This window comes from Sesamum indicum, linkage group LG12 (assembly GCF_026168435.1).
Source record: "Sesamum indicum cultivar Baizhima isolate 11 linkage group LG12, ASM2616843v1, whole genome shotgun sequence".
Taxonomy (NCBI): domain Eukaryota; kingdom Viridiplantae; phylum Streptophyta; class Magnoliopsida; order Lamiales; family Pedaliaceae; genus Sesamum; species Sesamum indicum.
In genome coordinates, this window is record NC_142668.1 from 16593718 (window position 1) to 16620592 (window position 26875).

Here is a 26875-nt window from a genome sequence, read left to right on the forward strand (position 1 = left end):
TAAGAGAAGATTTGCACGTACATATGCATCGTATTGATTAATTTTATGGAGGAACATGCTAATACATGAAAATGTAACCTTTCTGTGTAAGGATGGAAGAAACCACATGACACGGACCAAGACTTTCAGCCCACTTTTATCTTGGCTAATTTCAGCCCAAAAGTTACAAAGCTCACATAAATTATATAAGCGAGCCATGAACGCGGCATAATTATAAGTACCTCCATGCAATCATAATGAGAGAAAAGCATTAAAATAAAATCATTACTTTCCGAAATGTCATTGGCATACACAAAATACTTTTGTACATACTTCATATAAACATCCAGGCAATAAAGTTACATTACAGCAATGCAATCACTTAAAAAAATATAACATTGCCGTATATAAATACAAATAACCCAAACAGTGAGGTGGATAGTCCATGACAAGCTTAATGACGCCTGGATTATCCTCATGATTAAAGTACAACAAACAAATTACTCCTCCAGATAATTATTTGGTGGTGCCATTTATTCTATGTGTAGGAGTATAATGCTCGTGCGGTTGTGTGTTTACCTTTCATTTGAGGAAGAAGAGTATCGAACAATCACAACTTACTGGGTATAAGTTCATTAGTAAAGGTTCCAGCCATGCCATGCTGCACTGTCTTTTTCAGCAACTCATTTCTATCGGCAATAAATTTGGCAAAACGAGAACCTTTAGTACCTTTGCTGTTGTCTTCTGCAGGAAATTGTGGTGTATCAGGTAAAGGCTCGGGCTTAGGATATAGTGGCGGCATCAATGCCCACACAGAAGAAAGGTGTTCATTAGGCTTGTCAAGTTCTTCCAAAAGCGAAAGATCCTTCATATCTGATATAGAAGTAGGGATTCATCAGAATTAATCAGAAAATTTTCTGAATGCAATTTTCCAGACTGAGGGGTCACGGTGTAATTGGACCTATCCTCAGAGGATGTTGTAACCATCCTTATTTTTCACATGCATTTCAACTAAAATAGTGCCACCAGGGTAAGATTGCTCCAGCAACTTCTCCAAGATATGTTGAGTTGATTTAAGTGGTTTATCATATTTTTATCACCATTACTTTCTCAAATTGACTGAAAAATGCTATTGGGTACTCAAAAAGTTAGAAAATAACCTTTGGAGAACTTCAAGATAGGCTCAAGAGCAGGACATGGGATGCTGAAGTTCAAATGCGGGATAACCGTCCCTCCTCCATGCTTAGCATTGCTGTGAGAACAATTCAATAACTACAAAAGTTCAATGTGCATCAAGCCAACACAAATACAACCATTTGCAGAACAGACTCCAAAATCAGAGAATGCAAAGAGAAACAAAATGGTGTCCATGGCAGGGGAATGGGTTAGAGAAAAGTGCTAAAAGTGGCATACAAACTTGCAAAGCAACTTAATTAAAACTACTCAGCATGCCAATTATCTCAGCAGAATACAATACCTCGTGACAAGACCAATCATGCGACCATCCGAGTTAACAACAGCACCACCACTACTACCAGGATGGACCGCAGCAGTAGTCTCCAACATGGCTGGAAATTGCTGGCATGAATTCAGTCCACAGTATGTTGTAGGCTGCAGAGACCTAGTTGCTTCAATTACTTTAGCTATTACACCGACGCAGACAGATGGAAGGAAGTCTGAAGAAATTCCAAAGAGCCATCAAATTGTCAAGCTAACTGTAAAGGAATATAGAATTAAACAATCAGAATGAGAGATTCTAATACGCATCCATCACTAACATATTTAAAGAGGCATATATAAATAGTTTTCAGCCATAAATGGAAAATGATGTGAACCTAATTGTCAAAGCCACTGTAGCCAGCCACATGTCTAATGGAATAGACATTGATCTAGAAAGTAGATTCACATATTGTAAGAGTATCAGTCACAAGAACCTTTTATATGCCATTATATGAAAAAATATTCCACTGCAGACCACCACCGATACAATTCTATAATACGTACATATACAAACTTTAACAGAACAGACATCAGAACTGATGAAATGCTTACCACAACGAGGCCCAAAGAGTCCATGTCCAATAACATATGCCTTTGATCCAGGTAAGGGGCGACCAACATCCATGATAATAGGACAAAGTTGATCAGGAACAGTCTCAAGCTGAAGTAGTGCGATATCTAAGGGACCTCTGGAAATATATACTACTCTAGCATCAGTCCACATCCAAGGATCAATAAAGTCTAAGCGCACACGTAGTCTGTGGTTTATGTTGGCTGAGATGCATCCAGAGAGGGCATTCTCATATTTCAAAGAAACGTCTTCTGCTTTTAAATTTGTTCGCAGCAGATTCTGACTTGATCTTTCACCAGTAAAAGTCTCGAGCCTCATATGAATGTTTGGAATTATATTGGCCTGTGGCTTGGTCTCATTTCGGTCAACCTTTGCAGCTGTTTTGCCAAACCTCCATGGCTCCAGGAGATGAGCGTTTGTGAGGACCAGACCTTGTTTATTGAGCAAAACACCAGATGCCCATGATCCATCATCACTGGTAATAAGACAAATCGAAGTCATTGCCTTATCAACTGGAGACAGAAGCTGGGAACCAGAATGAATCTGCTCGTGCAAATGATTTGAGAGTCCATCTGAGTAGCCTTTAGGTACACTATTCTCCTGAGCGTTCAAGTTTCCATTGTTATAATTGACTCCTTTCCATGTAATATGAGGCTCCTCCTGCAACAAGTCACTGCAAGCAGATGCAATCGCTTCCCATGGAATCACCATCTGTCAAACCAAAAAGCCACTATCATATAAAGTAGGCATATGGCTATTTCAAGGAAAAGAGGTTCAGTTTTGGTGTTAATAATATGGGAAACATTAAAGTAAACAGCAGTGTCCTCAACATGGAAGAAGATATTGTGTGCAGCACTAAGAAAAACTTTCTTAGAAGACACGAGAAAGATAATGCCCCTCCCCCTTCCCCGAAAAAAGAGGTCCATACCAAGAGGCCCACCTTGCAAAATTTCAATTCATTATTTCACAATATAATGACAAAAATTCTATAGTTACTACAGCTGTTCTCCAAATCCATAATCAAACTTGACGGGATTAACTTGTTTCCTCAGTTTTGTTCTATCATCAAATAAGACGAAGACCATAAAAGGCAAATTTGGATGCATATAGATGATAATAGCTTAGGAAAGCTACACACAAGAGGGGTCAGATCATAAATAATTTTAAGTTTTAACTTGTAGAAAACTAATCCTTATGACCGACACATATTTGCATATGATAAACCCAACACAAGATGCTCAGTAAATAAGGGGGGAGAGACCACACCCTCCCTACCTGAATTTCAGTACCACTAACTTTTTGCCGCAGTGGTCTTGTCAGAATACCAATAAATTGAGCATGTTCGCTAAAAACTGGGCTACCCTCCATCCCTGAAAGATTCAGAGCTTGAATGCTATCAGGATCAACAAGATACATGACTCGAGGATGGGAAACCTTATACACACCGGGCATGGAAAACCAAACACTGTGGATTATGTTACTTTCCACATTATATCAGTGCATAAGCACACCTCTTGGTGTTTTCATACCCAGTGCATATAAAGTTCCCCTCAAGGATAACATATTGAGGCTAGTTGCTCGCACCAGGAAGACACCTAATATCAGCCATCAACAAAGATCTTCTGAAAGAACTGGGTGGGTAGCTGTTGCCAATGGACCCCACAGAAATACTGCAGTCAGAGCAGGATTAACATTATATCAGGATATCATCATAATAAGCAATTGTGCATCACAACTTGACATTCAAGATGTGTGCGAGTGTAAAGGGATTTTCTTTTATTAGCCAATAATCAAAAATTGACTGGAGGAACACAAAAAGAAGTTACTTGTTAAAGAAGTGCAATGGTGATAATATGCCAAAAGGAGAACCCATAGCCAGAAGAATGTCTCCTCTATTGGGAATAGATGCTTGCAACTTCAGGGAATTCTGAAAACAATTATTTATGCTATCATTATCAGCACATAGCAACTGATAATTGTTTTAAATAAATGATGGCACCAAAAATCAATTAGAACTTGCTATAATTATGCAATTATATTGAGAAAGCCAGTGGGGAAATCTCATAGTACCATGGAAAATTTGGAGGGAATTGCTAGTAGGGCAATCCTCGTAGCTGATTGCCCCATAAGATTAGGATCGCTTGACTCCATCCTCGCCATGGGCCAGTGGCTCTGGAAGGATGATTGCTCAACCTGAAATCATCAGTTGATAGTTCCTGTTACATAATACACCATCTATGTAGTCAAATTTTGTTATGTGTTTTCAGAAACACTTCCAACTTCTATTTATACAAGACCCAAAAAATTCCAAAGAAAGCCGACTAGCATTGCTAAGGAACTCCTGCAATAGCCAACATGGGCATACTATATTAGATGGACACGAACCCTGAAAGTAGAAAGGCCTCAGAGTGCGAGATGTGCTGTCAAATGCTGCAATGAATAGCTAGCCTCATTTGACCATAGACATCAAATTAGATTCAGAGGCTTATAGGTTAAAAAGCAAGTGCCCATGCATGGTTAAATGACTGAAGCCACTCAAAATGGTAAAATTAGCATACACCCAAGGTTCAACTGGATGTAAAAGGCTTTGTATTAGGGAAAAGTTCTACCTTCCCATGAAAATGGAGCTCAAATGAAATCTGTGAAGACTTCATTAACCATTGCGGAAGTGTGGAGTAGAAGTGATTGGAAAAGAATATATCGTACCTTTTAAAGCTACTTATGGTGCAGCAAGGATGCTTTTCACATTCAGATTTCAGAAACCACGTATGTCAAACCATGTGAATATAAACTTATCAATTTGTAATATCAAAAGCAAGTTAAATATGTTATTTTTAATACATGAAAAGCATATACAAACTCGGGTAAATTACAATAAGCCCCCCTAAGGTTTGCCATAATTACAAATACCTCCTCTTTGTTTGAAAAATTACAAATACCCAACTGAAACTACAAATACCCCTCTGCAATTAGCTGTTACAAGGCGGTATTTGCTAGGGTATTTGCAATTTCAGGGAGTAGTTTGCAATTTTTCAAACAACAGTGAGGTATTTGTAACTATGGCAAACCTCAGGGAAGCCCGTTGTAATTTACCCTAAAAACTTTCTATTTTGAATTTTCTTTTGTACTTCGTAACTAGAAACTGTGATTCTTATATGTGTATTTATTTACACAATATAACATGTACTCAAATGTTGCTTCATGCATAGAAAGGATAATGTGACAGAGAGCTTAAACTGGTTCCCACTCCCTGCATGTCAACTTGACATTAAGCATCAACCGCAAAAATTGAATTATATTTACTATCACAAAATAAAATAACTGAGATGCAGAGTGGCTTCAATTAAACCCATGAGAAAACCTTTTGCCTTCAAAGGATGGAAAATAGTAAACTTTAATTTTTGAGAAAACTTTTACAACAGATAAGAAGGTGGAAAATGAAAAGTAACCAAGCTACCTGTGCATGAGAACTATCCGGAATATGCTGAGGAGAACGGCTGTGAGAGGCTAGAGACCAACCAACTTCCCAAGTACTTTCCAGTGAACCACAAGAAGCTTCAATCAGTGATTGAACAGCAGCAGATGACTGGGGGATGTTAACCTTCAGAGGATCCACAAATTTATTGTTGAGAGCTTTCTTGAAAGATATTAAACAGTAAAAAATGACAGAACTATGCATAAAAAGATATTGTGCGTGAAAAAATCTAGCAGAATAACATCCAAGGAACAATTCATGTACTCACTAATATAGTGTGAAAGCAACTACACAAGGAAAACGGCTTAAAATAATGAATAGTTTAATGACTTTGTTTCAGAGGCATTTAAGATATCTAACTGTGTCAGCATTGTAGCAATATGCCTACCATCTTTAGTAGCTCGGCAGGAATCCAAGGTAAAGCCTCCATGTTTCCATCTACCATAGATTTGCCCTAGTCATCAAAAGTACATACACTGATCAGCCGACATATTGCGAACCCAAAAAAGTTAACTAGACATTAATCACTCTGATAGCAGGTTATACCTCCATTAGTACATCAATCCGAACACCCGGTATTAGACGAGGTTTGTCCTGCAAGGATTGAAGAGCACAGACTCACAGAAATCAATGACCTAAGCAACTAGTTGAAATACCATCTTGCGGATATAAGTGCATCAATACTCCAACCTTTGATGTGTTTTCCCGATATTGTTGTGATACAAATGGTTCGATCACAGAAGCAGCCGTCAAAACCAGAACAGTCGCTGAAGATTTGAGGTCACAGCTACTACCTGTAGTAGCACTTTCATTGGAGGCTGGGAAAATCATTCCTGATGCTGAGATCATTGTTTTGCCAGAACTACAGAAACACAACCGTATTGTTTTCGCTTCAATTAAAGTGTCTCGTTCTAATCCAAATTCAAGCAAGCACAGACACGCATACACACAATATAAGATGATCTATGAGGTGTGTATATAAGTCCTAATGACTCACTTGTAATGGTGGAAAGCATGATTCCGCATTTTTACACCCTTTGGGTCCTGAATACAAAGCCCACAAACCCATCAACGCATAATAATGGAAACGTTGCAAAGAAAACTGATTCAAGATTCCCGTAGACTTTAAAGAAAGGGAGAAAATACATAGTAATAAGCTACACAAAAATATACGACTAGATATGTGTGAAGAGCGGGGAAAGAAACTCACAGGCCCTTGGACTCTGACCATTACGGCGAACTTGCGAGCAAATTCAGCAACTTCAGGAAGACCCATATCCAGGTACTAGGGTGTAAGAACAGAGGGTCTAGCGATGAAGCTGCATACAGCTCTTGAATACCCCTTTTTTATCTAGGGTTTCAAGAAATCAATCAATAATTTGAATAACAACGTTACGCAGGCGAGCCTGGTGGTGATGTATTGACATGACATTAGTGGGATAAAAATCGAAGAGCAGAATTCCGATTCACGAGGCATACCAGGAGTAGACGACGACGTTTTCCGGTCCGCCGCAACTTTTCCTTCCTTGGAATCTTTTCCCGTACATATGTCTCCGTGGACTTTTTTTCTCCATAATCAGTATGATATGATGATTTGATTAGAAACTGGAAGTGGAATACCACAGTATTAGTATACCAAACTTTATGTTTTATCAAACTAGCAACGGTGTTCCTTACATGTAAGTTTATTGGATGCAATCTTAAAATTATTCATATTTTTTAAATTGATTATAAAAATTAATATTAATAATCTGAAAACAAAATAATTCCAATAAAATAATTATTTTTACAAAGAGTAAATTTCAAATGAAAGACAATAGAATTCTATTGAACTAAGTGAAATTTATTCATACATTAAATCTTTATATTTACGAATCGTTCCAATTTGTAGTTGTACTTACTTCTAGATGGATTCACCTTTCATCTACATAAATAAGAAAAAAATTATAAATATAATTAAAATTCTTATTTTCACAGAAATAACTAAATAAGTATTCCAAAGAGAAAATAGAAGAAAGGTGAAAACATATTTTGATACATGTATCAAAAATCATCGAGTACCCACAAAAAAAACTATATTCACCATTAATTAAAGCTACCTTATTCTATATCCCCCGAAACAAAAAAGAAAAACTGCAATAGGTATTAACTAAGTTATCTTATTTATATTCACGAAAACCACCATTGTAAATATGAGCAGACATGTGATAAGGGGGCGATGTTGGATGTGCTTTATATTTTACCATCACCCCGGTATCATTAAAGCAATAGATGAAAGTCGAATTTTATGCCAGCTCAAGGAGTGCACCGATATTGCTTGAGGTATATATGTTCTAATTTAAATAGTCATTACAAAAATGTCGTATTGAATGATCTTTGTTGGAGAGTTGGCCCTAAATATCAAATCAGAAAATCCAAACGAATTATAAAAAAGATAAAGAGCCAAAAACTAGGTGCATTTGAATTCTTAGACCATATTAACAAGGAATAATCGATAGTTTCTCATGATAGTGGATGTCGATGTGGTATTTTGGTGACCAACATGTCAGAATGCATCAATGGAGTTTTGAAGAAGGGCTCGCCGCCTACCGTTGACAGCAATAGGTGAGATGACAATTCAACATACTGTCCATTATTTTTGTGAGAGGTTTGCGAAGAGTAGTGTAATGTTGAACAACAACCAACTGTGGACGAATTTTACATACAAGATGTTCACACGTTGGCAACAAGTATCTGTTGAGCATACAGTCATAAAATACCATCAACTTCAATAGTCCGCTTTGATTGTTACAAACGTCAGAATGGTCTTCAACTGAATACCAATATTGTTAAAATTGCGAACCAAAAATGTTAATGCAGCAAGTAGACTAAATTTGGCATCCTTGCAGTCATGCTAAAAAAGTATGCCCTGCATACATGATTTAATATTGCATCAAATGTAAATGATTATTATGATTTAATGGCTTACAAAATATATATTTTAAGTCATTTGAACGTGGCATTACGAAGATTATTGTGATGCCCCGGAATTTGAGTTGGTCCACGATACTACCATGTATCTTTACACGCCTTGATCGAAACCAAACATCACGTATTCACAACGATATGGATTGACCGCAAACGCGTGAAAGACAACAAACCCAACAAAGAGATTTTCTACATAATCAAATGTGCCAGTGTTGGGTTCTCAATAATAATTGACTTTTTTAATTGTAATTTTTTAGAATTTATAAACAAATATACACTATTAGATTTTTATAGTTCATTGTACTTTTTAAACTAATACAATTTTAACATTATAATTTTTTTATTTTATTATGTTATTAAAAATTAATTGAATAAAATTAATTTATAAAGATGTCGTGGATGACATCCACAACATCAAGTCAACATGCATTTTTTTTTTAAATATTTTTTGATTAATTTGAGTACTCGTTATAAATTTATTATATATTTTTTATAAATTATATTTTTAATAATATTGAAATAATTAACTTGGTTAAGACTTGTATTGTTTTAAGTTGTTAAATATTATGATTGGGTCTGTTTCAATTAAATTGGAAGTTAAGTAAAAAAATGCACATATTTAGTTAGATAACGAAAACAAATTTTGAATATTTTGTAGATTGGATAAAAACATACTTTTATCTGACTTATAGATTTCTTTGTCTTTCTCTCAAATTATTAATTCCTACAAATATATATGATTTTTTTTCTAATTTAAATAGGAAAATATATGAATGTAAAAAACTTTATTAATTAAATATAATACGACATGCTATTTATATTCAAATGGAATTATTTAATTTAACAAAATTTAAAAATAATAAAAATATTAAATGTTTAATTTAAATATATATTAATGATTTTAATATAACATTTTATATAAGTTAAAAGAAATTGATATAATTTTTAAGTATTGTTATATTGATTAGTATATTTTATAAATAAATATTAAAATATATTTAAATTATAGTAATTTAATTTAATTAAAAATATATAATATTATTTATATTCAAACAAAAGGGACAAATTGGACATTTGCCCACTTAAAACTCTAATTTTGTGTGGTATGTTTGTAGGAGGATGTTAAGTTGTATATGTAGTGGAGGAGAAGGGTATTTTGGACCATTGCACTGCTAAAAAAGCTGAAATAGGGTAAAAAAAAAAAAGGCCCCTACTCTCATTTTCACCGTGTGTACAGCACCTTCCGTCAGTTTTCGAAGGAGGGGGTCTTTCTTGCAGGGTTTCAAAATTCATAGGGTCGTTTATGGCTATTTATTTAACACAGGTGAGTCTTGTGCAATTTTTAGCATAACACAGAGGGTATTATGCAATTTTCTCATACTCTTATCACCAGTTAACTTAATGTCTTGAATTGACTTATTAAAATCATCAAGATTTTCTTCAATGTTTTTAGATAGATTAAGTTTGTATCTAAAAAACATTTGAAGTAAAATGTAAAGTTCTTCAAGTTTTTTCCAAAGTTCTTTACCAGAATTTTGTTTTCCAACTTTCATAATTACAGAATCAAATAAATTAAAAATAATAGAGGAGTAGGCATATTCATCATTTTCAAGCTTTTTATCATCATAAACATTATCAGCGTATTTTTCATCAATAACTTTTAAAAAAAATTGTTATATTAAAATTCATTTCACTTTTTTGTTGCCATATTGAAAAATTAGTCTTACCATCAAAATGTTGGAAATTATGCTCATATTAACAGAAAAAATAATCATAGAGCACAGGGTAATAAGCAGAAAAAATTGATAGAATATCATATTATAGATTGCAAAATAATAACAGAAAAATCAACAATTTAATAACAGAGAAATGAGGGAACCTCACTACCCCTCAAACCAGATACCCATCGGCTTCAGGGAGCCCGACCAAGCGAGGAAAATAGCAAGGATTGATCTTGGTTAGAGAATAATAAGAAGTATTAACAGATTAAAAAATAGATATCACAGTTAATATAGACTTATGAATTAGTAACAATTTTACCATTTGAGTGCAATGGAGCCAGAAACTTAACTTAAGCTCTGATACCACTGTTGGGTATATGATGAACACCAGGCTCCAACAAAATATTACAAACTCTCGAATTAAATTATAGATATCACTGGGTTTACAGATCTATGAATTACGAGAATAAAGAATCAGAATAATATAGATCTAAACCTAAAATTAGATATCTGAAACAATATCACAATATAGACGAGGAACAAAGTTAGTGTTTAAAACGAGAGAGAGAGAGAGAGAGAGAGAACAACTTGGGTTTGGGTTATGAGAGAAAGTGAGAAAGAGTTAGTATTTAAAGCAGTCGGACCGGGTCAAACCTACTGGGGTATACTGAGTGGGTCACCTAAAGTGGAGTTGGCCTAGTAGTTTAAACCATCCAGTGAGATGGGCCTAGACCATTTCGGTTTGGGCCACACTTTTATTTACAATTTTCACCTTGGACCAAATCCAAGATGACGGATTTAAAATGGGCTTTCATCTGAACCTGAATATTTCGGAGTCCTGAGAGATACCTGCAAAAACGACAAGAGATAAGACAAAATATGCGGAGAATAATAGTTTATAACAAATTGAGTATGTCAAGATAATTTTTTAATTTTTCAATGAGGAGTCACTTAGTGCCCATATCAGCTAGGTTATCTTCAGAATTGATTTTTTCAAGATTGATAATTTCTTTTATGACAAATGTCTCTAATGAAATGAAAAGATTGGATTTTTACACAATTGGATCCCTGATAATTGGCAATCAGTGAAAACTGTAAGTGTTTTTATTTAGAAAACTGATTTCTTATAATAATCCTTCAAGCAAAATAGCTTTTTTAAAAGATTCAATTGTAGCAATATATTTAGCTTCAGTATTAGAAAGTGGAAAAATGTGTTGAAGTTGTGATTTCCAGGTAATGCATGCTCCACACAAAGTAAACACATAATAGGTAGTTGATTTTCTTACTGTCCCTATCATTTGCATAATTGGAATCCACATGGCACCGTCAAAGTATTTTGAGAATTAATACCAGAACTAATAGAGCCATTCAAATATCTCAAAAGTCATTTAAGAGCTTTTTAATGAGGAAGACCTGGATTTGATATATATCTACTCAAGCAATTAACAGCATATGCCATATCAGGTTTAGTACTAACTAGAAGATACATGACAGAACCAATTGCATTTGAATAAGGAATATTTTTCATGTGTTCTTTCTCATAATCTGTTTTTTGGAATTTGATCTTTATATAGTTGAAAACGAGCAGCCAAAGGAATAGAGAAGGTTTTGAGTTTGACATAGAAAAATTTTCAAGCACGGATTTTACATAAAAAAATTTGTTTAGGAAAATCGTAGAATATTTTCTATCCCTTTCCATAGTCATTCCCAAAATTTTTCTTGAATTACCTAGATTTTTCATTTCAAAGTTTTTGCATAAATTCTTTTTTGAAAACATTTAATCATGCTTATGCTAGGACTGACATTCATCATGTCATCCACATAAAGTACAAGAAATAGAGGGACGTGATTATCGGATTTAAAGTACAGACAAGGATCATAGGCGCTATTTTGGAATTTTTGAAGAATGAATTACTTCTTATTCCATTGTCTAGGAAACTGTTTTAATCCATAAAGTGATTTTTTCAGTAAGCACACATAATCTGAATTTTTTGTTATTAACAACACCAAAAGGTTGACTCATGTATATTTGTTCATCCAAATTTTGATGCAAGAAAGCAGTTTTTAACACCCATTTGTTTGAGGCCAAGATGTGACGTATATCTACTGTACCAAATTTGGAGGAAGATGATTGAAATACATACTTTCTTCTGTTTTGGTATAGAAACCGAAAACAAGATCACAAACGTGAGAATAGACGTTCTGATCAGAATCAAACTCATATGCTCTAAAAAGAGGGAAAACACAGAATTCTTTAGGTATTTCTCACTTATTCTACGACATGTGGACTTTGTTACACGAACTCACTCCTTGTAACTCTCAGTATTTCATATATTTTTGGAGATGAGAAGTTCATGTATATGTGTGGTTTCAAAGGGGAGGACGTTGCCAGTGTGGTACAGTGACGAAAAGAAGGTGGAAAGAATAGAGAAAATTAAGAGGAAATAGACGAAAATTATGCGAAATTAAAATTTCATCTCAACCAGCAACGTGGCATTGCATTTTCTTGGAGAAACCTTCCTTTTACATCTTTCTGACTATGACTTCAAAATTCTAAGGCGCCTAACTTTTAATACCAGAAAAGCTAAAATACTAACAGAAAATTCTAATTTACAGTAGGCAAGACTCCTCATTTGTCCTCGAGAGCCTCGTATTCAGAATCACTTGAACTCATCAGGTGGATACTGGTGCGTACAATTAGGAAAAGCTCTTGTGTTGAGAACTTGAGATCGTCTTCGATAGTGTTAGGTGTTGTACGGAAAGCCATTCCCTTCAAGTATGTCGACTTCCAATTGCAATCTTTCGATCTAATGTCAGCCTGTAAAAATCAAAAAGAAAAGAATGAGAAAAACATGCAATCTCTCTACATACTCGTCCATGAAGGCTGAGGTGTTTAGAGTCTTTATTTGGTTTGCAATATGTGCTTACTTGAATAACCTCATGTTCCTAAGAGTTGTGTGGACGTTCAAAAGATTATTGTAAGAAACTTAAATACTAAACTAAACACACGTTGGCCGGCTCAAAGGATGCACCTTGACAACATTTAAAACCAAATGATAACCTATGTAACTACACATTTCTCTCTCACTTTTCTTACTGAATAATAAGTCCAAGTTCCTATTTGTTTCCTCTATGTCAATTTTTTTCTCATATCTGAAAATCAAGTAAAGTTTAACGCCATTGCATTTTCCCTTTGTAAACTTTAAAAACCAAAAGTCCCCCGATTTCTATTATTAAAGCTCTACGTTCTCGCTATTATAATCTAGAAAGACTGGGAATACAATCTTTTGAGGCCTTAGAGAATACTGCGGACGCAAGTTGGAGAGTTGAAGCCTAAATTGGAGAACAATTCTCCACTGATGTTGCAAATTTATTCTCAATTATTCTTGTGTTAAGTTATGTTCCAAGATTTGCCTTTTTAGAAATTTTTCGTTGTCATAAATTTAAAATTTTGTACAAATTTTACACAACACAATATTTATTCATGTTATTGACAGATGAAGTTTGCAAGTGCCCCACAACAAAGTTTGCTAGAAAATCGTTATTGTACAAACCACAACTTATTTTACTTGTAAATATCAATAATAAAACATCATATACTAAAATATTGAACGGTTGTCTACATGCCAATTTAATTCATTTATTTTTCAAATAGGTGTATATTTATACTGGCAAATGTTAATAGAGTTAATAATGTCTCTTGTTAATTAGCGTCTTCAAAAACTTATAAAACATTTAATACAAATGTGACATTTCGTCCATTCAATCAAACGAATGATTTTGAAGTACTTTTTACAATTATAAAAGCTATTCATATTTAGTTTCATTACAACAAAAATAATATATAGTTTTTCTTGGAGGTCTAAATATGCGACCATATCATGCACTTAAGGAAAAAGAATTATTACATAGATTTTATACTTAATTATTTATATATTTATAGATACAAATATATAGAAATTTTTTAAAAAAAATTAAATAAATTGTGCAATCTAATCTCTTGCTGATTTGAAAACAAAAGAGTTGATGGTGGAAGAACATTTTTTCATACTAGCAATTGGACAAAATTCATGCATATGCAAGTAGAAAGCTTGTAGTAAATTCACTATTTTAAAAAACAAAAGCATTTGATAAGACAAAACAAAAGAGTTGATGGTGGAAAAACATTTTTTCATACTAGCAATTGGACAAAATTCATGCATATGCAAGTAGAAAGCTTGTAGTAAATTCACTATTTTAAAAAACAAAAGCATTTGACAAGACAAAACAAATTTGTGAAATATAGACTATAGTTAATTCCTCAAATGCAAATCATATGATTTCTCATGTATGAGACTATTATAGTTACCAAAATTCTATGTTCTTTAAAATCGTTTCACAATTTTGCAAATTATATAATATTGACAAAGACGTACTTGGCATGTAGACAACCATCCTATATTTTGATATAGTGTTCCATTATCAAAGTTCACAAATAAGACAGTACATGATTGAACAATAAAGATTTTCCAACAAAATTTTATGTGATACACCTGCAAAGTCGAAGATGTCAACAACATGAATAAACATGATGCTTGTGCATAATTATACAAAACGATAAATAAATGACATCAAAAAACTCCCACGCAAGCCCATGAACAAAACCCAACACAACGAATAAACCAAGATAAATTTACAAAAACAAATGGAGGTTCGTTCTTCAATTTAACACTCAACTCTACACTTGCATCCTCGTATTCTAATATGCCCCAAAAATTGCAATTCCTATCTCTTCCAAATTACAACGATGATAACGTTGAGCTTTTCACAGAAACCAGACAGAGCTTTAGGTTTTGAAGTTTACAAAGTATAAAAGCAATGGTTTTTCACCTTTATCTTGACTTTCAAATATGGCAAAGAAATTGACAGAGAAGAATGAATAGAAAACATGACTTACCTTTCAGTTAGAAAAATAGAAAGAGAAACATATAGCCACACCGGCCACCATTAAGCTCTAAATATTGTCAAAATACATACTTTTTGTAGCCCATGTGTGTTTCAGTTTAGTATTTAAATTTCCTACTCAATCCTTTTGATTCCCACACAATTCTTAAGAATATGAGATTACTTTAGTTCGCACAAAATTGACAAACCAAGTTTAGACTCCAACCCCCAGCCTTCTAATAAACGAGCGTAGATCACCTATACTCACTAACATGCTTCACTTATACAATCGAATGAATGCATGTTACACATAGTACTGAAAAACAATTTCTCATGTAAGTTGATAGCCTTCTGTAATTGCATGCTATACTCGCCGAAAAAAAAAAAAAAAAAAGAACAGATATTGCCTTCATATCATATACTATGCATTAAGACAAAATTGTAAAGAAACTGAGATATGAAAGTCATTGGGTGCCACAGTGTCCGCCTGTGACTGAAATCATTACTCATAGCATTCTCCAGTCGAAAGGCATAAACAACATGGCAAAAGTACTTCACGATCAAGAAACGTGTCAAGATGCACATAAAAAAGTATGCTTTGTTGGCCCGTCAATTCGGCCAGATTTTTAAACTCAAACTGAAAGACAATATACAAATGGCCCTTACAGTCTAATATATATACACACACATACAAAGTTAGGAGATGGGCTGAAACTGATGGTAACAAGGATAATAGTAGGAAATAAAAACTTACTTATGGCTCAGAAAGTGACACATATGTTGATTAAAGTCAAGCTGTCACTACATGAGTTCCCATTACCTTCGAGTAGTTAAGACCATCACCATGGTATAATTGACAAACTCAACATACAATATAGACAATGGTTGTTTGATTTTTGCTTTAAGTAGTTGAAGATAAAACTCACCGAACTTGGGTTTGCAGTTTGCTGTGAGTTTTCGAACTTTAGAAAAGAAACATTAAAAGTAAACATCTTGCAACAAAGAGTCGGAAATTATCGAATTTCAAGAAGTGCAGATTTCTTTCTATGAAAAATCAACATCTAATATTCGATAGACAGACGAGAGCATTTCCGTTATTTTTTTACCACAGTACGTGCCCAGTGAAAACAGAGAACGGAATAATATTACTTAGGTTCAATGTTAGGCGAACAGATTTTCTATCTAAATACCAATCAAACAAATTAAGCACATTCATAAGGTAATTTCTCCAATACTACCAATAAAAATTGTTCTTCAAGATTAAAAGAAGAAAAACAAAAGAAGAAACTACAGAATCATTATTTGTGGCAGTTGTGCAGCTACTAGTTGTTATCAGATTAGGTGATGCAAAGTGATGTTTCTCTTACCTTTAATGTTTTAGATGGCCCATAAGTGGATAATGGTGCTAATCGGCTTCCCAGCAATGTCCCATGAGGAGAAAGTTTCTGCATCCTGCGAACATTATCAGGCGCTCTAATGCAGCAAATCCGAAGAGAAACATGATTGTCCATCGTTCTCCAAAACAAGGGAATCCTCAACTAATTCAAACTCAAACAGTCTGTTGAGCCATTCTGTAAAAATTAGCCTTGGACATAGAAAGAAATTGTTGTACCATTTACAATCGCAAAGATAAACATGGAACCATTAAAGACCAGCAGTTATATTTTGTTAAAACTTCTATTCTTTCCCATCCCAATCGTGGGAAGATCAACCAAACACCAAGATTACAAAACAATACACGGCCTCGCCACCAGTTTAAAAAAAGAACACAATCACCAAATATTCATATAAGAGCTAGAAGCATTAGGTCATCAATAAGAGAGAAGGCTAGCAAACATGTCAATGTAATCAAGTACATAGAAAACAAGACCTCGATGACCATGAAAATCACAGGTGGAGGACTGAAATTCTTCAACCATAAAATCACTTCGAGAGCTATATATAATCTAACAAATTTGCCTAGAGCCAACTTCATCCACAATCAATGGCAGTCGGCCCATAGAACATGGTTTTAGTGCTAGCCTAACCATTGATTAGCATTAAGAATAAGTGAACTTGGCAAAACGTCACATACATGACTGCAAGAACAAGTGCAAAATGTACAATTCAATTGTAAATTGGCTTTCAGATTTCACACATTATGAATCAGATACATGTAGTGGGTGATTTAGCATGTCAATAAATCATTATGTTGTTAACAAATGAAGTCTGCAAAAATTTGAACAGCGAATGCCTTCTGTTGAGCTAAACAAACTTTATCTTCCTTAAGGAGTAAAACAACCTAAAAGGCAGTCCTACGCCAAAAAAAATGTTGCTTCTTATGTGACAAATTTAACTTTAGATAAATAAAAATAAACAATAAAGAAACCAATTCAAAACCGACCAAGACTGGGCTGTAATGATAAGGTAAAATAACCTTTATACGTGCTGACATCAATCTAGACTGAAATAAACCAAAAAAACAAAAAGGAAATGCCAGAAAACACCATAACATACCTATACATGAGCCTTTCAATAAAATCTTTTCTTTCATTCTTAGAAGAGAGTGTCGAGTCTCCTCCCCAAGCGCAGACCAGAAGTCCACCAAAGTCTCCACAGACAATCTGGCAGTATGAAGAGCACATGTTTCTCTTGTTCCATGACCTCTACCATATCCTGCAATTCCTTGGTTTATCCATCCTCGTCCACCTCCCCCACATGCATCTAGATAAAGCAATTCACGTTCCCTTTCCCTTGCACAAGCACTGTCAAACACCTGATTCACAAGAAGCATGTAAACTAAATGTGCTCATGAAGAAATTATAAGCACAGAGAATCAGTAGCACAAAAAAGAGATTTACAGTTTGAAACCCCTTTAAAGACTTTGAGTAAAGATAGCAATCCAAGAGCGTGAGTGTCCCATCCCTGACCGCAGTCAATCCACCCCATGGATGGACAGATGGATCTTGAGCATCATCTTGGCGTTCATTTGCCATACACAGGTCTCCATCACTTTGATTGTCTGTTGCTCTCGCACTGTAGCGGCCACCGGCTGCATCCTGCTGTAGAGACTTCCCATACATGACAATCTGAAAAAAACCTTCAAGCAACAAACCATTGCACCTAGAAAAATACATGTTCTTCCGAGCGTGCTCAAAGAGTGTTTGCTTATCTATCCTAAGAAGATTCCTTCGAGCTTGTGGTGTCAGCTCACACCAAAACTGCAGGAAAATCAGAAACACCTTCCATAACTAATCAAGTTTAACTTAACTTGCAAACTAAGAAAGAGGCTTGCCATTGATCAATACTTAACAAATCCTATTTGATTTCTGGTTCAATAGCTAATAAAAATAATGTCGTATTCTGAACATACTAGAGGAAGCAGGTCAAGGATATGAGAATGTAATAAGTGATAAATGTTAATATAACGCAGAGCTGCCTACTACTGAAAACTTAGCATGTACTTGTGTAAGTGGTGCCTGTGTATTAGCGGGAGAGCTATTCAATGATCAGGCAGACTACCAGAATAGCAAAGTTCCAGATATGCACACTGCTGCAGAGAACATGCTAATTTAATCCGCTCGTGTAAATTAATAGACTCTAGCTACAAAATTTGTCTACCTTCCAAATTCCACAGCACCAGATTAATAGAATCACACAGGGTTTGGACGGGCATTCCTTCTAGAACTGATTTCCCACGAGATCAACAAAACACATAACAAAATAAAACTACTTCTATTTAAATTCCGCATGATGAACTAAATTGGATTTGTCCAAATGTTATAGGAATGACTTCCAATGCAGTTACAATCTTAAGATTTCAACTCTATAACATTTTTTACGCGCAAGATCCAAATTAAACTCTTAACAATCCAATTGAAAATACCACGAACAACCATTATTTTTCTTGTACGAACAATTTTAATCAAAGTAAAGAATACATTTACACGCTTATACCTTCTGCAGCTGATTGTAGCTCACATCATTGCGATGCTTCGACCAGCACCCATTACTAGAAACGGATGAACCATTGAAGGAATGGAACGGCAGCGTGCCATTCCCCACCAATGGATTCTGGTAACCAGTATTAGTATCATTGTTATCAGCTCTAGAATTAGCATGTCAATAAATCATTATGTTGTTAACAATGATGATTGAAAAATATAAACTAAGGTAATTAGTCACCTGGGGATACAATGAAAGTGCCATCTTCTTCATTTTTCCCAGAAGTTCTAGAGGCACTGGAGCCTGACAATAGAAAATACTAGAATATTTCCTTCATTTTTGTAATAGAACCACGAGGCGCCAGCAATATCATATTTAATTCACTGCAACCAAAAAGAGAAAAAAGAACCATATCTAATTCACAACAATTTGTCGACCGCAAAGTTTTCTTTAACCAAAGATGAAAATAATAGAAAAACACATCCATGAAAACAGGGAAATGAAAAGCAGAAACGACAGTGAACATCCTTTCAAAGGAAATTAGAGATAATGGCGTAAACTCTTGTAAACAACACCAATTCGTTTGTGGATATTTCCAAGATTTAACGTCTCCACAAGAAAACATGGGGAAAAAAAACTAAACAAAAAAAGGGAACCGGTTATTTCATCAGACCAAGAAACCATGCGGCACAATGTACTCGCAATTGCAAACCCTACATAACAGAACTAAAAACAAGAAAGTGGGTTCATATTCGAGACCTCCATGAAAAGCAAGACGCGAATATTATAAGGAATTAAAAGCCAAAGAGTGGAATCTCCACGCAAAACTTCAAGAAAAAATTCAAAACAACACGCAGCGGTTAACGGAACATTTTCAAGAAACACCAAAAACACCAGCCACGTATATACCTGAATCTTGATCTTTCGATTTCCAGTTGAATTCGTCCTCTGGGACTCATTGAATTCTTGCATTCAACAATTCTTGGTAAAAGAAAAAGTGTCAAGAAGAAGAAGAAGAGGAAAGAAGTTTTTAACTCCATGATTCAAGAAATCGATTTCCCCAGTATCTCACCAAATGATACATAGAGAGAAGAAGGAAGAAGGAAGAAGCAGTTTCACGACTACACTCTCAACGGCTAGAAGACTAAAAGTTGCTATTTCACTAACTAAGGCGTACAAATTCTAATAACAACTTTAATTATTTTAATTATTATTTTATTATATATATATAATGTGATCAAAAAATTTAATCAATAATTACGATATTTTAAAATTTGGGTATGCGATTCATACTAAATTTAAATATATATAAGACTATGTACATTAGATCATATCGGACGATTTGATTTAAAATCACATGGCCTGATTCTACGAGACACCGACTTGAATGATTACTCTTATGTTCCAAATACAATATATTGACATCCGTATATTCAATATGTCTAAAACTTTACCAAGTGTATTTTTCTATAAGTTTGATCATATCTAACGGTTTGATCTAAATTTTGATGGTCCGATTAACCCATGTGGTTCAACAATGTAAGATGATAGTTAGATCAATGTAATGCTAACATTTATAAACATATGAATTTACTGCAAATTGTGGACATATATTAATCTCAACTATAAAATAATTTAAATTCATTTATGTCGTGAAGTTTCTTGCCATTGATACGCCACCATATGGACGCATCACGGCCTGAGACTGCCACTGTTCGACTCCTCTCATCGAGACGATTCCAACGAGGACAAGCTTTTCCATTTTCATCACCGTCGGCGATGGAGAAGATGACAGAAAGAAGAGAGATAAATAAAAATTAAGTAAATATAAAATATTTAATTTAAATATATATTAATACTTCTATCGGTTTTGTCTAATTTATTAAGTACTTTAATGTTTTAAATTTTAAATGAAATTTATTTGATTTATATTCTTCTAAATCATTAACCGTTCAAAATTATTCAAAAAAGTTATCCTCATAAAAAGCCTATTTTTCTACAAAATTTGGATTAAACAATGCAAATGCCACATCACATTTCCAAATTCCACCGGTTGAAAGTGCTAATCTAAACACGCAAATCGTGAACGCCCATATTATCCTTCATGGGACCACCCACTCGAAATTGGAGAATACTGGACAGGACAAAACCGGAGGTAACCTTAGCCCAATTCACACAGAAACAAAATACATATTCATTCTATTTCTACAAGCACCAGAACGAAGCGACACTCAATTGCCTCCCTTTCTTCGCTGACTCCGTCTCTCCACCACCTCTACCACCGCCACCGGTTCCGCCACCGACGCCCAGCTCCTCAACCGCCTAGTCAAGTCAATGCCCGCCCAAAAGCGTCCCCTCGAAACCACCACTCCACCTCGTTCTCCTTCGCCACCGCACGAGGAAGAAAAACCCGATGATTCACAGCAAGGCAGCGAGGAGAACAACCATAAAGAAACCGACGACGACTGCGGTACGTGCTTGAATGCGTATTCATGTACACGTCTACCCACATGCGTTATTTTGGTTACAGTAATTTCGAGTTTTGGTCAGCATTTTCATCTGAATTTTTTATTATTTATTATTGTACGTATTTTTGCTTCTCAGATTCGGATGAGAGTCCTTACTCTAGCGATGGAGAAAAAGACGAGTACGTCTATTTCTATCTCTTCCTGCCCATACTTCTACATACGCACACAGACACACACACGGTGACGCACACATTCACGTACGAATTCTCAGGCATACATATAACTGACAGTATGTATTTGTGTTAAATTTCTGACCCGCTCGCTAATGCTGCGCATTTTGGCGCGGGTTGATGTTTGTATGAGCAGGTATAGCTTGAGATCTGCATGTTTTGTTTGCCATATAATTTGTTTACTTAAGTTTCATTGAAGACTAGTTTTGGGCTTATTCTTGAATTATTAGACACTTAGATCTGTAGTGCTTTTTGATTTCCTGTTGAAGGCCGATGAACCTTGATTTTGGAATTTTCTGATGGATGTGCTTCTCCCCTTTCATTACTTGATCATTGTATGTTAGATCATGCGTGGTCTATATAGAAGTGACCCAGAATTATGCTATCTGTACTTGGATTAAGTTGTGAGGCGTAGTTACATGAAAGTTGTGCTGGTGTTGCTAGTGTCTTTAGCATTTTTATATCGATATTTGAATCTCTTTTTCATAGTTACGTAGTTCTTTCACATGTGGCCTAATAAGGTGCTTGTGCTCTTGCTTTTTGCATTTACTTGTAGTGGCACCGTGATAGTTGACTTCCCAATACTAATATCATTGCCATGATATTTACACAAACCATTGTTGCCACAACCTTAGAATGTTGATACAGCATATGAAAATATCCACCTATATTGGCTTCTTGTTAAGGAGTGGAGGCAGCAAAATTTTGAGATCAGTTAGGTCTTTTGTGCAATCACATGTGGCTTCTGTTTCCAAAAGTTGGCCACTTTCAGTTTAAACTACTATTCATCTGATTTGATGGAGATGGCCGCTCTGGGTTGCCATGCATGTAGTTGACTGGTAAAGGGCGGCTTTCTTCCATGTGGACAACGTGATAAAGAGTTGGGCCATTGGGTAGAATTGATTAATAAGAATATAATACTTTTGACACCCAGGATGTAGAGAATATTTAATATCCCTCTATGTGGGCTGTAAACTTTGACAACTTTAATGCAGCATGTGGGCAGTGGTTTTGATATTTTGTGCTTAGGGAACTCTGTGTCTCTGTTTATGATGGTTATAGTAATCACATTGTGGGGGCATTGACATAGATGACATACTAATATTTTGTTAAGAATGATTCATGTCCAAGATATTGACTAATACTTCAAATTAGCAATTTATGAGCTGGAGCGGAGAGACAATGTATTAGTCCAATGAATGAAGACCTCAATGAAAAGAGCATCATGACCAGCCAAAACCTAGAAGTGCCACAATGTTGCAGAAAATATATTTGTGATAACGAGAAGTGCAAGTGTATTATCTTGAGATATTTTTTCCTTCTGAAGAACTGAACTCTTTTCTGCACCTCTATAGAGTGATTCACTTCATTTCTGTTTTGCATTCACATTGATAGCTAAGGCCAACAGTGAGGCAAAGAAAGACTAGATGCATATGTTCTTTCAAATTTGGCCATTTTTGCACTTAAAATTTTGTATGAATTACTCTAAGAGATGATGTTGTTGAATTCCAGATTTATTGTTGTGAAGTTGGCAGAGATACGCAAGGAAGTCCAGTGTCCAATATGTTTAGGTATGATTCTCTAATTTTAGTTTGTCAAAGTCACATACATAACAACTTCATGCAACAAAAGTACATGTAGTTAGAAGCTACAATCAGATCTGCATCTTGTTATTGGTTGTTTCATTATTTTGTAAAATGATAATGTGTTTAGAAATAAACAAGAGGAAGTCCTTTAGGTTGCAACTTGTCTTTCTCTTTGCTTCTAGCCTGTGTGTGATGCCTTGCTATTGAAAATATACCATGAACAGGTATCATTAGGAAGACAAGGACAGTCATGGAATGTTTACATCGTTTCTGCAGAGAATGCATTGACAAATCCATGCGGCTAGGGTACTTTCTTGTGCTTCTTATATATTGACTAGCAACTACTTATATCTTGCCTTTTAATTTTAGTATTGACTTGAATGCAGGAATAACGAATGTCCGGCTTGCCGCACACATTGTGCTAGTCGCCGTTCTTTGCGAGATGATCCAAACTATGATGCCCTGATTGCTGCTTTGTATCCCGACATTGATAAATACGAGGAAGAGGTAGTAGTTATTGGGTATTATTAACTTTATTTTGCTTCATCAATAACCGTTCTATTGGCACTGCAGGAACTGGCTTTCCATGAAGAGGAGAAGGCTCGTAATAAGCAGGTGATGTTTCTCAAGTTTAGTCTCATTCTTTCTGCAGCTATCATGCAGTGTAATCTTAATGGTTGTTCAGAGTTCTATGTTTCAATCAATGTGCTGCATGTGTTAGTGCTAGAAAAGCTCATCTCCCTCACTCTCTGCAATGTGATCAATCACAAGCTTCCCTTGGGTCCATTCTTTTGGCTGGGAGGACCAGTTGTGTTCTTTTTTCTGCTGCAATAGGATGATTCATGAATTGCATGCCGGCATTTCTATCTCTGAGTTGCTACAACCATATTCCATCTGCTTAAGTTTATGTTCTGTAACAGATCCAAGCTTCAATTGCTCAGACTTTTCGTCGTCAAGCAGAGGCACTGGGGAAGAAACGTACATCAGCCAGAGTCACAGCAGCGGCATTTGTTAGGAGACAGGGCAACTATCGAAATTTGAGAGGTCGGAGAAACCATCGAGTTCCTGAACACCAAGGATCTGATGAAGAGGAAGGAGCGAATGGGAATGATGGTAGCAAAGACACGTCGTCCGCTGATGAGCGCTCTCCGGAAGTCAAATCAAAGAGATATAAAAGATGGGGAGGAGGTCGGACTTCACAGCAATCATCAGGAGCCAATGGAGATGGAGGTTGTGATGATAATGATTCAGAGGCCAACAGAGAATTACTTGGTGCTTCTGTTGGCCTTATTGCAGGTACAGAAATTCTTGCCTGGGGAAGAGGCGGAATGCGTAGTAACACCCGACATGGCGGTCTCAGTTGGGCGGGCGGCAAACTTTCCCGGAATAACCGACTCTCTAAGTTAATAGATCATCTGCGATGTTCAAATGAAAATGATGAGGTGGTATTTGTAGAATAGATTTCCATTCAATATTGGAAATTTGACCCTGACTTTGTTTGTCTATCTTTAATATGGAATTGGTTTTCTAATAGTGATGGGCTGGGGGGTTGGGGGTGGCGAGGGGGTTGGGGAGAGGTTTGATTTGATATATAAGCAAATCTTGAAACCTCCGGACAGTTGAACAACTTCAGTCGCTTGCGTGTTGCTGACTGAACTGGACATTTGAGTTTGTGAGATTATCTGATTAGAGTATTTGCCCTTTTTTCTGCAAGGTAACTTAAGGGTTTCATCTTCTCGTTTCAGTTGAAAATCAGTCTCACACTTGTTTCATTGCTTGAGGAGAAAATACCCAGCCTGAAGCGTCCTTATCTCTGCTGCAGCCCCAGATCATCAGTAAGACACTTATGCCAGGTATTTTCACAAACATTGTAGTTCTTGATCTTCTATTTTTTATTCCGAACTATTAAGTAATGTACGAATCCTCAATGGCTCAAATCCAAATTCTCTTGCAGTACGTGGCTATGCAGACATCCATGGAAGTTGGTGAAATTGAGATACTAATAGTAAAAGATTTTCATCCTGTAAACAACCCTTTGAGTTTCAAAAACCAACTTGTCATCTTAAACCCTTGCGAACATGAGTTGCAGCTGTTGAGTGAGCATCAGACATTGGGGGAAATTCATGCCAGTTTCACTCAGCAAAATCTGGTAAGATTGATTCACTGTGATGTGCAAAAAATTAAACAGATTATCCTGGTCCCCATTTTGCCTTTTTATACATATAAGCTTTTAATTGTTTATCTTATTGTTTTCTGTTTTTTGTTTTGTGGGGGTTGGGGTATAGGGGGTTAAACTTTAAGCTGTACGTGGGCTTCGATGCTGCCCATGTGGATAGCAGCCCAACTTGGGTATAGAACATTGGATTATGCAGGATGATGTTAGTACTTCACTTTATGACCTTAGCATCTATCTTTCATCCCTGTTGAAGAAATGCCTGGGCAGTTTGGTAACTGTTCCATAAGCATATTATTATGCATGTGACTTGTGTGCGGCAAACAGTCCAGTCCAGTGCTTGAATGTAACAGCCTCCACCTTGCAAGTGAAGTGGCCAGTAGCTGCGGAAAGGAACCGAACTTTTAAAATTCAACTTTTCGTTTGAAAACTCTTAAGCAGCTATGTCAGTTGGCTCCTTTATCCCCACCAGCAGCCATGAAAATATGCCAGTGCGAGACATGCCTGTTTTCTTCTCTGGACTATGTAGTGTAACCCACTAACGCTCTTATATCTTGTCGTAGCTGTAACAAGTAATTGGATCGAGGTGTACTATGCCTGTGTTTTTATCAATAGTCTCAATGCTGTTTGATTTGTTTGTACAGTTGTTCGGTAATAAATCAGGTTATTCACCAGTCATGCATATAAAGTAAACTGTCATTGTTTTCGAATTCTCTTTGTTCAGGTTTTAGCATACCGCCAAAAGGCGTAAGGCTAAGGAAACTGGCGAGGTGGAGCTGATGTCTTCATGTTGAAAGAAGCTGCTAACTATGATGTAGGAATGAAATTTGCTGGAGTATATTTTAAACATATTCATGTATATTTTGAATTTTAGTGGTTTTACAAGTTAAAAGTTTTTATACAGGCAACTAGATACTAGGAGAGCTGGTCAAATGTTCCTCTATGATGGCTTCGCATTCGATAGCTTTATATATTGGTATAGGCCTTTGTATGTAGAGTTTTGAAAATGTCAAATATTTGTGTTTATGCAATTATACTGATGGCATGGAAAAGAGCTGTTGTTCCTGTTATATATGCGACCTGATACCTAATCTAAATGTTATTTCCCAGAGAAGCTGGTCCTTCCATTTTTAATTTTGACTCCATGTTGCCAGTGTTTTTCCTTAACATTCATTCTCTTAGAATCTGTTCATAATATACCATCTTATGATCCCAAGATAAGTATAGTAGCTTCTGTTTAACAAACATTGGGATTCTGTTCTTCTGCTCTATCTGCGATCAGAGTAATACAGAATTTTCATCTTTCAAGAGGAAATGGTCCTAGATGCTGCTCTTAGTCATGTTTGTTTGAAATTGAG

The 26875-nt window shown here is 35.6% G+C and overlaps 3 protein-coding genes across 11 annotated transcripts; 1 reads left to right on the plus strand and 2 right to left on the minus strand.

Moving 5' to 3' along the window:
• Positions 1-250: 250 nt before the first annotated feature.
• DEG15 (protease-like protein) lies at positions 251-7162 on the minus strand. Of its 2 annotated transcripts, XM_011098028.3 has the most exons (15): positions 7005-7162; positions 6736-6876; positions 6523-6569; positions 6216-6387; positions 6072-6119; positions 5914-5979; positions 5508-5651; positions 4121-4243; positions 3877-3977; positions 3635-3720; positions 3326-3420; positions 2032-2761; positions 1457-1655; positions 1140-1231; positions 251-852 (listed from the first exon to the last, which is right to left on the minus strand). In XM_011098028.3, exons 2-15 carry the CDS (start codon positions 6799-6801, stop codon positions 590-592), a joined length of 2232 nt encoding a protein of 743 aa, XP_011096330.1. In that variant the 5' UTR covers positions 6802-6876; positions 7005-7162; the 3' UTR covers positions 251-589. The 2 variants fall into 2 exon arrangements, with proteins under 2 accessions (XP_011096330.1, XP_088732035.1); XM_088875909.1 differs by lacking the exon at positions 251-852 and having other exon boundaries at positions 1140-1251.
• A 5506-nt stretch (positions 7163-12668) lies between these two features.
• Positions 12669-20181, minus strand: LOC105175558 (uncharacterized). Of its 7 annotated transcripts, none has more exons than XR_016063330.1 (7): positions 19970-20178; positions 19301-19363; positions 19073-19189; positions 17977-18336; positions 17633-17891; positions 16504-16694; positions 12669-13031 (listed from the first exon to the last, which is right to left on the minus strand). XR_016063330.1 is itself a non-coding variant. In XM_011098029.3 (7 exons), the coding sequence occupies exons 1-6, from the start codon at positions 20030-20032 to the stop codon at positions 16542-16544; spliced, it is 909 nt and encodes a 302-aa protein (XP_011096331.1). In that variant the 5' UTR covers positions 20033-20180; the 3' UTR covers positions 12669-13031; positions 16504-16541. The 7 variants fall into 7 exon arrangements, 1 of the variants encoding a protein (XP_011096331.1); XM_011098029.3 differs by having other exon boundaries at positions 16504-16588; positions 19970-20180; XR_016063326.1 differs by having other exon boundaries at positions 16504-17891; positions 19970-20181.
• A 1061-nt stretch (positions 20182-21242) lies between these two features.
• Positions 21243-26587, plus strand: LOC105175559 (E3 ubiquitin-protein ligase). 2 transcript variants are annotated; one of them, XR_848911.3, is made up of 11 exons: positions 21243-21530; positions 21665-21707; positions 23271-23329; positions 23569-23650; positions 23731-23851; positions 23918-23959; positions 24265-24786; positions 25090-25197; positions 25299-25493; positions 26242-26331; positions 26422-26587. XR_848911.3 is itself a non-coding variant. In XM_011098035.3 (10 exons), the coding sequence occupies exons 1-10, from the start codon at positions 21395-21397 to the stop codon at positions 26266-26268; spliced, it is 1335 nt and encodes a 444-aa protein (XP_011096337.1). In that variant the 5' UTR covers positions 21244-21394; the 3' UTR covers positions 26269-26587. The 2 variants fall into 2 exon arrangements, 1 of the variants encoding a protein (XP_011096337.1); XM_011098035.3 differs by having other exon boundaries at positions 21244-21530; positions 26242-26587.
• Positions 26588-26875: the final 288 nt, after the last annotated feature.